The sequence below is a fragment of the Stenella coeruleoalba genome (genome assembly GCF_951394435.1).
Source record: "Stenella coeruleoalba genome assembly, chromosome: 8".
In the NCBI taxonomy this organism is placed as follows: domain Eukaryota; kingdom Metazoa; phylum Chordata; class Mammalia; order Artiodactyla; family Delphinidae; genus Stenella; species Stenella coeruleoalba.
Window position 1 is genome coordinate 78,527,926 of NC_137154.1, and position 12,565 is coordinate 78,540,490.

The window sequence follows — 12,565 nt, forward strand, 5'->3', positions numbered from 1 at the left end:
CTTTATTTACTCAATTTTAATTGCTTTGTTTTCATAGTAGGATAGAAGCTCTTCAGGGGTAGAGATCAAGTTTTTCTAGTTTATCTCAATGTCTTAGGTGCCTGACATAGAACAGATACTTATTAAATGTTTGGGAATGAACACTGTTTAAGAAAACACAAAAGATCTAATGTTTAAGCTCAGAGGCCCTGAGTTTCCTAGGTAGTGTTTGTCTTCCCCATTAGAGTTCCCTGCTTCCTCATATTTCCCCAAAGCTGCTATTCCTTTCATTTTAAACATCAGCAAAGTAAAGCCCACACAGATTAAATGAGCTGCCTGAAGTAACATGCCCGAGTTCATGGCAGAGTTGGTGTTAGGACTCAGTTTTCCTAACTCTAGATCTACTGCTTTCTCCACTTCATTACCAAGTAATACTCTCAGCAGAGAAGATTCTGAGGAGCCTGTGGGCTCCATCTAAGGAAGCTGGCCCAGTAAATGGGGCTCATCAGCACGAGGCTGACCAAACTCAACCAGAACTTGAGTTAAAAAAGCCGGGTACAATTAATACTAAATTTGAATTTAGTGTTCTTATAAGAAACAACCCAACAAAGAGGTTAGCAAGAAAAAGGAATAATTTAAATGGACATTCTTTGTGTGAGGAAAAGCTTAAAATTATACCAAAAGACAAAAATATACCGTATGACAATGTCTGTTGAAAATAACTTTTTATTATAAACAATATAAACACTTCCTAATACTTTTCACATATATAATACACTTTCTTTTCTTTGCCTGAGTTTTTAGGAACATGATCTCTCAACACAAAGGTTCTTCCCTTGATGACCATTCATATAGTCAATAAGTACCAAGTGCCAAGCACTGTAAAAAGTTCCGAGGGATTAAAGAAAAAGAAAAGGAGAAAAAAGGCATAGTTTCATTTTTCAAGAGGACCACAATCCAGTAGAATATTTCCTTTATTTTGGTTATCTCTATTTTAACATATATACTTCCAATTTATGATAAATTTTAGTCTATTTCTTTCAAAAATAGCTTATATATCCAAGGTAAATTGGACAATTAAAACAATTGTTTAGATAAAATAGGGTTAAAACACTACTTTTAGGCTTAAATAATCAGATGATTTATGAAAAAGTGATTCTGTGGCCTTGGATCATTTTGTTAACAATTTTAGTATACTTTGATATTTTTGAAAGACCTGAAATATTTTAATACAAAGAGAGATCATCTCTCTTTGTCTTCTATAAACATGAAAAGAAATATTTATCTTCTTTGAGAGTAGTCCTTGAGTCATTGCCAATAGTGAAAACTAAACACAATACAAAGGCCACATCTGCTGTCCTCACCATTAGTCTTTGTCTCATATCTTTAGTGACTCTGATATTTCTGAATGAAGAGGGGCACATACATCCAAATATTTTTAGTGAAAAACCCAAGTTATTTCTTTGGAAAGTTGTCTATAATATATTTATTACAGACATTTCCCTTTGGTTTATTGTTGTTTGTGTATGGCTGTCATATGCTCCCCCAAAATTGCATTTTCATATGACTTTATACTATTTGGTAAAGATGATTCATTAATTATATAAATGTGATTTACTTTTATGTCTTTGCAAAGTTTCCTTATAAATATATTAAGCTAACTCTCTTTGACAGATCATATATCCCATTTTTGATGTTGAATATTGTCAACTACTGCTTCTGTATAGTACACAAGAATTAGGTGACCCTTAGAGATAATGAATTTCATGACTTTAAAATTCATTGTGGTTCCAGCCCCACGCATAGCTGTATAGATACTAAATATTCAAAGATAACTTACTGAAGCTTGTTCACAGAACTAAGCTTTCCCCTGATATCTCTCCCTCCCCCATGGCCCCCCTCAAAAATGTCTGGAAGCATTACCCCGAATGGTCTCCAGGATTTAAATAACAATATTTTTAAAACATTTAACACCACAATAGGGAATTTGTTGGCATGACTCGAACAATACGGTTACTCCAGATGCTGTATTCAAACTGTATGGGCCCATTGAAAAAATAGATATAACCTAAAAGAAAAAGACCAAAAAGAAAATTTCAGAGTTTGAAAATAATGTTTTACTCTAGCTACTTTTAAAAGCCCAATCTGTTAGCTTCACTTTTTTTTAACATTCCAGTGTTTATCTTTATAAATACCACTAATGTTTTAATATATTGCTTATAATTTAAAGAGGGGGAAAGGTATAAATGTCTCCAGCTCTCTTAAACTGTCACCTCGAATTAATTGCTGTATTGGCAGGAGTTCCAGTTTTGATGGTTGAATTATTGATATTGGTTATTTTTTGTAAGTTAGAGATAACATCTCTTTCCATAATTCAAGCAAAAAATCATTATATAGCTATGATTATTGGTCTTCATATATAAATTACTCCCCACTCCACCCCTGATTTGAACTATACTTTTTGCATCTTAATGTCTTTAAATTTAAGGTAGTGTTTAAGATTTGGCATCTTTTATTCATAGAATTAGCAGTCATTAAGTAAAATTCTCATTTATTCTAAGCATATTAATTTTTGTTTGCTGTCTGTGTCAGTAGTCACACAAGAATGAGTAATCCCTTAACTGTCAGACATTTATCAGCACATCTAAGTTCTGTGTAAAATTCCTTTATAAGGAAATTATTTCAAGGGGCTACAGAAGCCCTCCATTAAGGTCAGTTCAATGGAACTAGTTACCATTTTTCTCGAAGACAGCATCTACTTTATCACCAATTCCTGGGAAGTCCTCTTCTATTAGTCTGGGGTAGTCTTTATGCATCATATGGTTAGTTTCATCATAGCTATTTAATAAGAAAAAGAAACTCTTGAGTAGGTCGTAGGTAAATTACTTTAGAAATAATACAATGGGTATAATGGCAGCTTTCAAAATTGACAAAAGTTTCAAATTTTTAAGTCCATTTGAAACAACCAGTAGCTTTTTAAAATTAGGAATTATAATACTGAGTATACAGTGGATACCTGGTGAGGTATTTTGACTTGCCTAAAGACCATCTTTGTAAAGACAGTTATAAGCTCATTTCCATTTCAAAATTTGTATAGCTGCTATAAAAGTATATTATTAGGAAAGTGTTCTTAGAGTGAAATATATGTTTATGCATTGAACGATTATCTGTTGAGCTCCCACTATGTGTATGACAACTTGCTAAGTGCAGTAACGGATGCCAAACTATTTAAGGTTCAATTTCTGCACTAAAAAGTTATAGAGGCATACAGTGGAAATAAAACTAGGAAGGGGAGCACAGCTTTCCCCTCTCATAACTTTATATTCCATACTCTTCTTCCCCTGCACATACTCACACCCTAGCCAACAAAACACACTCTGAAATTAACCTAAGAGAACAGCCTCCTGTGATGTAATATTCTTACTGTTATTGATGAAAGTTTTTTATATTTTTGAGGTATGTTTCAATAGATAAAAAGTAAGAACCACTGCACCATCAAGAAAGCTACGACATATACACACAAAACTGCAACATTAGGCAATAGGGGTTAAACATCATGAGAGAGTAAACATGAGATGTCATGGGAGTTACATGAGAAGGGAGATAATTTTGAATGGGGTGATCAAGAAAGACTTTCAAGTTAACTTTAAACAATGGATGGAATTTCAAAAGACAGAGATGTAGGGAAAGACCTCTAGCAAAGAAAATTGCATAAGGGAAGGTTATGGGGAGATAAAAGCACAGTGCATTTGAGATATGATAAGCAATCCATTTTGACTGAGCCATAGACCTCATATAAGGTAAAGGGACTGGAACACTAGTGCAGGTAGAACCTGGCAGTAATATTTAAAGTGGTAAGTGTCATTATCAGAAATAAAGAAGCCAAAACGTAAAGATGATATGTAAGAGTGTGTATGTGTGTGTACACATGCATGCATGAGTGTATATATATATATATATATATATATATATATATATATAAAATGAGTGTATATATATATATGTGTGTGTGTGTGTGTGTGTGTGTATAGTGGGAGTAAAGTTACCATTTAAAATATTTCAACTATTGTGTACCTATGAGATAATCATCCCTGAATATAGACATGGATTTTGGCTCATAAATATTGCCAATGTCAATGCTGCCTTGAGCTCTACATGTGTTTTCGATATTCCTGTTCTACTTGTTCTTCAGAAGGAGCTGGCTTCACAAACTACAAGCCTAGCAGCTTCCTGGCCAACCTCTCCGATGAATCAATAGACTAGAAATTGTGGCCTTCTCTTGCTCAGTCTTTTCCTGTACCTATTCTTGTGTCCTCTCTGGCCACAGAAGATGGAGCTCCATGTAAATTAGGAGAGGATGACAAGAAAGAGAATCCAGGAGAAAGATTACAAGGAATTAAGATGTCAAAATAAGAGAGAGAGTTTTGCCATGGTTGTAGTACAACAAATGCCTAAGAAAGAGAAGAGTGGCCCAGAAAGGGCAAGAATTATATGTGTATTTTCAAGAGGGCTTGAGACTTTTAAATACCTGTGTTAAGAGCTACCTGCTGGAGCTGGTATGGAAGAGAATGAATGACGGGTATGATATTTACAATACTTCATGAGATAATTTTAAGTAGCAAGGGATTTTCGAGACTCACTTTGCCTCTATGATATAAGATGATGGGTCAGTAACTATGGCTGCCATACCTCCAGACTTGGTTTCCTGAGAAGAAGAGCGTCTTCTCTGTATCCTCAAAGTGAACGGCCGCACTTATCTTTTTAACCTCTTTTGGAAATCCCAGGTCGGATATTTTTCTGGGATAACCTTCCAGAATATCATAACCATTAAGAGCCCAAAATTTTCTGCCTAGAATAAGTAAAAGAATTGTTTTATTATTCAAGGGAATCTATTAAAACTCACATATGTAGATATTTAACAAAGAAAGACTCATTTTACACATTTAGAAATAAATTAGTCAGTGTTTGTGGTCACCATGTTTATGAAACACAGAAATATGCACATTCTTCAAACAAACAAAAAAAAGGATTTAAGATGCCAGTTTCCTAACTTCAAGTATAGCCCACCAAATATCATGATTAGCTTGACAATTTGTTACCTCTGAATATTAAGTTTGGAACTGGGTGAAAAATACATTAAGATTTCTGTATGAATAAGCAGCACAGTAGGAATAGGAAATTAATTTGAAAACTCAAATTTTATACCAGTAGAAAATTATTTTCTTCTCTAAAAAGTGACTTCATTATAGCTTTATTATAATAGTCAAACAATAGAAACAATGTCAGTAAAATGCTATGTAGCCATTATAAATTATGATCACGAAGCTGGAATAGCAATTTGGGAACCTATGTCAAGTAGAATATTAAAATGTATATACATTATGAATATAAATATTTAAAATATGTATTTCATATGGTGAAAGACTAGAAAATAAAGTGATAAAATAAAATAAGTTGACTTTTCAGAAGGGGGAATTATGGATAATTTTTTTCAATTTTTAAAAATGTACATTGTTATTACATTTGCTTAGTAAATAATTTTTAAGAGGAAATAAGAGAAAAAACTGACATGATTGGTATGAAATAAAGAGTGGATATGATAAGTAATAATGTAGACATTTTACTTGTCAAATTTGGGGACACTTGGTAGAAAGGTTTCAGGTGCTTTCTGGTTCCCATTTTGTTATACTTGATTCTTAATTTAGGTGTATTTTTGACAACAATCATTTTATTAAGTCTCTGGTAACATCAAGTTCATCACTGCCTGCTCTGGACATGTGGGAGGTCCCACTGGTGGAAAGATTACCTCTAAAGATGAAGATAAGGTCATGGGAAGGGTGCTCATATGCAGCATCAATACGGTTGGGAAGTTCTGGCCAAAAGGATTTTGTTAAAAACAGCTCTGCGTCAACCTGCTGAGGATGCAGACGCCAGAAGAATCTAACACAAAAGTAAAAATGCAGAGTTTGCCATCATTTTTTCAAGTGCAATATGTCTATCCTGCTAGCCACCTTTCTCCACATCAATACAGGTGAGTTAGACACAACCACTCCCTAGCACCCGTGATGGTGAAAGATTTCCACTTCCCTTAAGTGCCAGTTAAACAAGCTGTTGCTATCTTAACTCTATCCTAAATTATTGAAGTCTAAAATCTCACAGAGCCTTTGTGAAGGCTCCAAGTCATTTGTGGGCTGGGACCATGCTTTGTTCAATTTTGCATATCTTTTAAGTGGCAAGCAAATGTGCCAGGCACTGTGTTGGGCTCTGGAAAGAAAACATGAGTGACACAAACTATGCTCCCAAGATCTCATGGCCTGGGGAAACTGATATATGAGAAAATACTGGAGCCCAATGAAATTAGAGCTATAGTAGAGGAGGTAGGAATGCTATAGGATCACAGATGAGGGAACAATTACTTCATTGAATAGATGAACAAATGAACAAATAAGGATATTAAAACAATATCAAAATTAAAAATTAGTATTTCATTTTTCATCACCTATAGATTTAGGTTGTACAGTGCTTCCTCTCTTAAATTCCAACATATGTTACCAGAACCAAAGTTTTTCCATATCAAAAGGAATTCATGTGGAATTATGAGTAACAGCTTACTAACATGGTAATTGATTTCAATAACTGCATTTTAAAATAAATAAATTGTATTTCTATATTTACTTTGTAAATATGTCTTTATAAGAAAAACTACAACCAAAGATGTAAAAGGAAGCTATACAATGCCAAGATTATCCATTGAAAAGTAAAACATTTATCCATCAGTTATTTACTTCCTCTCATATATGTAAATAAACTACCCAAAGTTCTATTATTTTCACTAACTTCACCTTTCTTTGGAAGTTTGACCACATGTTTTGGCAATTTGAAGACATGGCTTCACAAATGTTTGTTACATGCAGGTTTTATAAAATAATACGAAGAGTACCTGTCTTTAAAGATCATTGTTTCTCCTCGGAGACTGGTAATGGCATCAAGGGATAAGGAAGGATCACATTTGTCTGGCGTTTTGGGATGTTTAGGGTTGGGGTCTTCATCTCCTGGACCTGCAGTCATGAAATGAGTGAAGGAAGTTACTGAGGATGACCTGATTCTGCCAATGGAGAGCAGAAAGGGCAGTAAGTCCTGCCACCACTACATAATTCTCCAAAGAACCTGTAATCCTACTTCCTTCCTCCATGGTTACCAAGTTCTTGCCTACAGGACTTCTCCTTCTGTTTTCATCTTTCAAGACCCTTGAGAATCATCTCAGCTACAAATTTAGCTTTCTTGAGGTTGGTGATAGAAATGGGGTGGCGGGGGGTGGGGAGAAAAGACTTTGAGGAAACTTTCCCCATGCTTTGCACAACCTATTGACGGACTTCGCTTGAGAAACACATTCCTCTCAAAGCCATTTCTGGCGGCATGTTGTCTCTGTGGCAGCCCTCATTTGGGCTCTTTCTCTTGCCTATTTTATCAGCTGTCAACATCCGCTCATGTTGCTTTACCAGTTGACCACATCACAGCTGCATCTCAGTGAAAAGCTAGGTCTTCAGCCATTCTGGTATGACCGGCCGCATGTTGGGAACTGTTCCACCAGCTCACATGAGTGCAGAAGAGGTGCAGTAAATAAAATAATTCTAAACTTATTTTTCTCTAAATAGGTCCTATTAGTTCTATCATTAAGTTCCTCAGTCAAGATATTGTAGAAATAGTAAAAATTGCAAAATTCTTGCCTGTGCCTACACTAGCTGCTGTAGTAGATTTAAATCCAGAAGGGAAAATAATAGGTTGAGGTGGCCTGAGCTAGTTTTCTGAGCTCTGTGTTCTAGAAGTGTTTACACTGATGACTGTGTACTGTGGTTTTACTTCTATTTATGGTAGGTACTTTTGCTTGTTTGGGTTGAAGTTTAATTATTTTGTAAATATTATTGAAAATTTGGAAGAAAAAAAAGGAACAGATTCTTACAAATGGTCACTGTAGATGTTGGTTAAAAACTAACACAGGCCACTTGAATGGATTCTACTGTGGCAAACAGGAGTAGTTGAAAGAATACCCAGATTTTGTAAACGCTGGTTAAAATCTCACTTTCTCCCTGTATAAGCTGGGTGAAAGCTATCCCAAAAGCTGTGTTACTATCCAGCTGTGTTTCACCCAGCTGTGCTGCTATCGATACACTATTTAAACTCTACAGGCTTAGTTTCTTCATTGGTTAAATGGTGAATAAAATATTTCTTTCTGATATCAGAGGTATTGTGAGGATATCAAATGTACCTTACAATGTATAAAATACAAACATGAGGAGTTACATTCTGCAAAAACTTTGGAGAATGGAATATTTTCTACTTGAGCAGGTAGTTTGATTTGGAAAAAAAAAATGAGCGTGTTTCTCCAGGTTTTAATAACAAAACCAGGACAGCAATATTGGTAATGGTAAATTCACTAATAATTTAGAAAATAAATGTATATATCTCTTCTGCTGTTAAATGGATAAATTAATAGTTACCATAGAGAGACTGGATCCCTTGTACATCATCATCAGGAAGTATAAAGTGGCTTTTGCCAGTGTAGGTATATATGGGAAACATGAGTGCCCCTGGGTCCTTGGAGTGGTCAAGACCTAAGGAATGGCCAAACTCATGGGCAGCAACAAGAAACAAGTTGTAACCTGTAAGAAAACAAAGAAACTGAGAAAAAAAGTCCTCCAATGACCAATTCACAGAATAAATATTATTTTATTATTATTATGTCACCATTTCTCTTTCTTGGCTGTTTAACTCACTTTTTAAAGTTAATATTCAGTGTCTTAAAGGAAGATTTAAAACACTGATTTAATCATTATAAATAATTTGGTGTTCTCTTCGATTATAGCTGCCTACACAGAGTACCAACACATTGATTAGTAATCAAAAACGATTTATTGTGAAGACACTAGTAATCCTGATTTGCTCTTTGTTTTCTCATGTCAGGTGAGGAAAGTAGACAGTGATGACTTTAACTGGAAACTCATGGGAAAAAATATAGGATGATACATATCTACAGTACTGCCTAGAACATCATCTAAACCGGAGGCAGCATCCAAAGGTATAATGACCAAGCATAGAGGATGCATTAAATAGGATCTCCGAGAATCTACTTGGGAGCAAATTCCAACCAAATGATCCTTTCCAGAATATCTCTAGACTCTAGAATTTAAAGAAACAGAAACTCTGGACATGATTGGCCAACTTTCCTCTATTCTTGAAGACTACTATGTCACTGTATTTACACTATTTCCTCTAGTCACTCTTTCCACCAATTATTGAGCCTCCTAATACTGGTAATTTAAATTGGAAAAAAATAATAAAATATCAAAAGAACAGATGAAAGCTGGAGTCAGTGGTTTCAATTTGACCTTGAATACCCTTTGCTCTCATAGCCTATGCATGAAGAAAATGTATAACAAACTTAGTGAATTGTGCAGACCATAAGAGTGATCAAAGTTCATGATAATCTGAATAACAAGTAATTCTTCATTGAAATAACTAGCAGTGGGTATCATTCTTGGCCTTCAGCTGAAAAATTAATCCTGACTTATGGATGTTTTCATTCATTTTACTTAAATTTTTCAAACCCAGAATTTATGCAGGAACCAAAAACTGAAGCTTACTGTGACTATGTCTTAACAATACTACGTGTTGTTCTTTCTTCCTAAAATCATTCCTACCTGCTAAATATTCAGACCTTAAATATATAAATTCTCACCTTCCCTTCCAAAGACAGATTGGAGATGTATGCATTGAGACATTGACTATTCAAGGCCCAGTTTTACTTCTTGGAAAAATAATTCTTTTTATATTTAAATGAATAATAAAAAGTAGCTGTTTTTGAAGACTACCCTTTAATTGTCACAACTAAGAGTCCATATAGCTCCAAAATTAAGTCCTAGTTGTGATAATCCTGCTTTTCTGCCTAAATTAATATTCCCAATCCTTTTGAGCCTTGAAGACTCAACTACTGACTGAATTCACTCAACAGTCAGTTTCATTTTGCTCTTGTAAATATAATTTAATCTGTTTTATCTCATGCTTTCTCAAGTAAGGCACTATATTGATTTGTTAGAGTGGTATTTGTAAAATCAGTGATACAGACAAAGTAACATATAATAGAGAACAGAAATTTGACTGGACTTGTGTCATTAATATTTCTACAAGGGAAAAAACTATTCCAACTCACATCCAACTCATTTACGATCTACATATTTAGCCCTAATAGTTTTTAGATTTATATTTGTAATAAACTGTACTTCTTCAACATGTCAAAGGTAATCCACAATAACAGCACCTTCGTTGACAGAAAGCATTCTGATCCTGTTTCAAAGTTAGCTAGTATCCCTCGAGCCACTAGACTTAGTAGATTTTGCTCATTTTTAATGTTTCATATTAGCTTATAGAAATGTCACTTGTAGAGACTAATAAGTAGAAGATTATCATACTTGTTAACTTGGAAAATAGAATCAAATACCAAATATAATTTACAGTATGCTTAAACTTCTTATTAATGGGTTAATGATCTAATCTAATCTGATAATCATGAATTATATCTTTATAAGAAATACTACCTTTGGAACTACTTGTCCAGGTTTCATCATCATCAAAATGGGCATCTCCTCCATAATTTGGTCCAGGAGGAAAAGCATGAGCCAATAGACCAGAGGGTCCATCAAATGGGTAGAAGTCACCATGCTCTATACACAAAAACAAGAGTTAAGACTCTAATTATATGAAGTAGTGCCTAGCACAGGTGCTTAATGAATTTTTGTTGAATTCTGTAAAAATTAATGAATAACTGAAAGAAGGAATAAAAGAATGGAGCCAATTAAGGAGCAGAATATACAAAGTCTGCATCATTACCTTTAGTTCCAAAAGAGATCATGATATCCGCAGTGCCATTTTGAATTCTGATAAAATTCAGAGGCGTCACATCAGACCAAACTTTGAAGGCTTTTTTGAATGCCTTTTCAACTTCATAATGAGTCAAATCAGGGGTATAATTCACAATTCTATTCAACAGAGAAAGTTTCCATCAAATTTTCGGAAGGTGAAAGCTATTTTAGAATATATTTTCTTGGAATACTGCTTTTCTACTCAAAATGCAATGGCTTCTTTAAAAGTTCTACTAAACGTCCATTGTTTCCAAGAACATATTAATTATGATGCCATACAAAGACTATAAAATGAAAAATTCAATCAGATATTTGAGTATCTCCAAAGATTTGACCATTTGACATCTTAAAGTATTTAGATGTTTAATATAACTTATACTGCATGCTAAAAGTTCTGTATCACTGTAACCTAAACAAATGAAATAGTTCTATAAGTTCATAGAGAATGAAACTCTCCATTTTTAGCACTGTTATAATAAATATGCCTGATTACTGCATCTCTGCAAATTTCCTTGAAACTACTTTTACTTCTATTTTGATTTCATATCTGAAAGAAATAAATTGAGATTTGCAATGAGAAATAATGCTGGGTTAATGTAACCATAATAGATGCTATGACATATTCTCATCAACAGTATTAAAGTTATTCCTGGACATACTTAACTTCCAGTTTAATATCTAAGGCCTATGTAAAATAATGGGACCACACGTGTTCTGTCACCTGTAGCTTGTGCTGAAAATTAGACACCTGATACTGAAAAATATAACAAATATTAAAGAAAGATAGTCTATGATTTACCTGTAGGTTAAGTTCATTTTGGACCATTTGAGAGTTCGAGGAAAAACATTGTATTCACCCACATCAGGGACCCCACATCTTGGTTTTTTCATGATGTCTAAGGTGTTATCATCAAGTTTGCCAGTCACCTCTAAGCCGAAAAAAGACTGCATTTCTCTAAGCCTGTCAACCACAGAGCTTGCTGCTGTCTTCTTCAGGATTCCAGCAGGATTCAGAGGATAGTAGTATGATTTCAGGTAATTCTAGGAAAGAGACCACAATGATCCTCTTTTAAAAGAAAAGGACATTTATGAGATGTATCACACCACTGGGGTTGGCAAAATACTCTACCTCTGCAAACTGGAAGTCTTCCTCGGACAAATCGTCAGAATCTTCATCATTGGGAAGAGGCAGGGACCAACAGTGAGTCCAACTCAAGAAGAGGAAGGCAGCCAGGACGCCTGGGTACATCTTGAGTCGTTGTGCCTGGAGGCTGCTGCTTTTCCACAGACAAGTACCTTTACTTTTATAGGCCTATGATAGTGAGTCATCATTTGTGGACAAGTTTCAACTTCCTAGTCAGTTAAAGGTAAACATGCTTACATGGGGACTTTTTTTCCTCCCAAGAAGTGTGGTTTCTGGTAGAATTTGAGGGAAATATAAAATAAGGCCTTCTCTCATTTCAGCAGGGTCTCAAAAACCATCTGGCAAAATAACGGCCTCAGCATATTTATGGCTATTGTGGGAAGAGTAAAATTTTCACTTCACTTGGCAAAAATGTTTTCCTCTTTGTGGGAAAGTAGCTTATTCTACTTTTTCAGATAAGAATATCAAGATGGTACACCTACTTCCATAAGAAGAAATGTAGTCTTGTTTCCAGAATGTTTATAAC

The 12,565-nt window shown here is 34.6% G+C and overlaps 1 protein-coding gene across 1 annotated transcript; it reads right to left on the reverse strand.

Moving 5' to 3' along the window:
- Positions 1–1,946: 1,946 nt before the first annotated feature.
- MMP13 (matrix metallopeptidase 13) lies at positions 1,947–12,144 on the reverse strand (the record flags this gene model as incomplete). The annotated part of the gene is made up of 10 exons (XM_079928178.1): positions 1,947–2,047; positions 2,714–2,817; positions 4,669–4,828; positions 5,786–5,919; positions 6,920–7,037; positions 8,478–8,639; positions 10,572–10,697; positions 10,864–11,012; positions 11,695–11,936; positions 12,025–12,144. The coding sequence occupies 10 exons, from the start codon at positions 12,142–12,144 to the stop codon at positions 1,947–1,949; spliced, it is 1,416 nt and encodes a 471-aa protein (XP_079784304.1).
- Between the last annotated feature and the right edge of the window lie 421 nt (positions 12,145–12,565).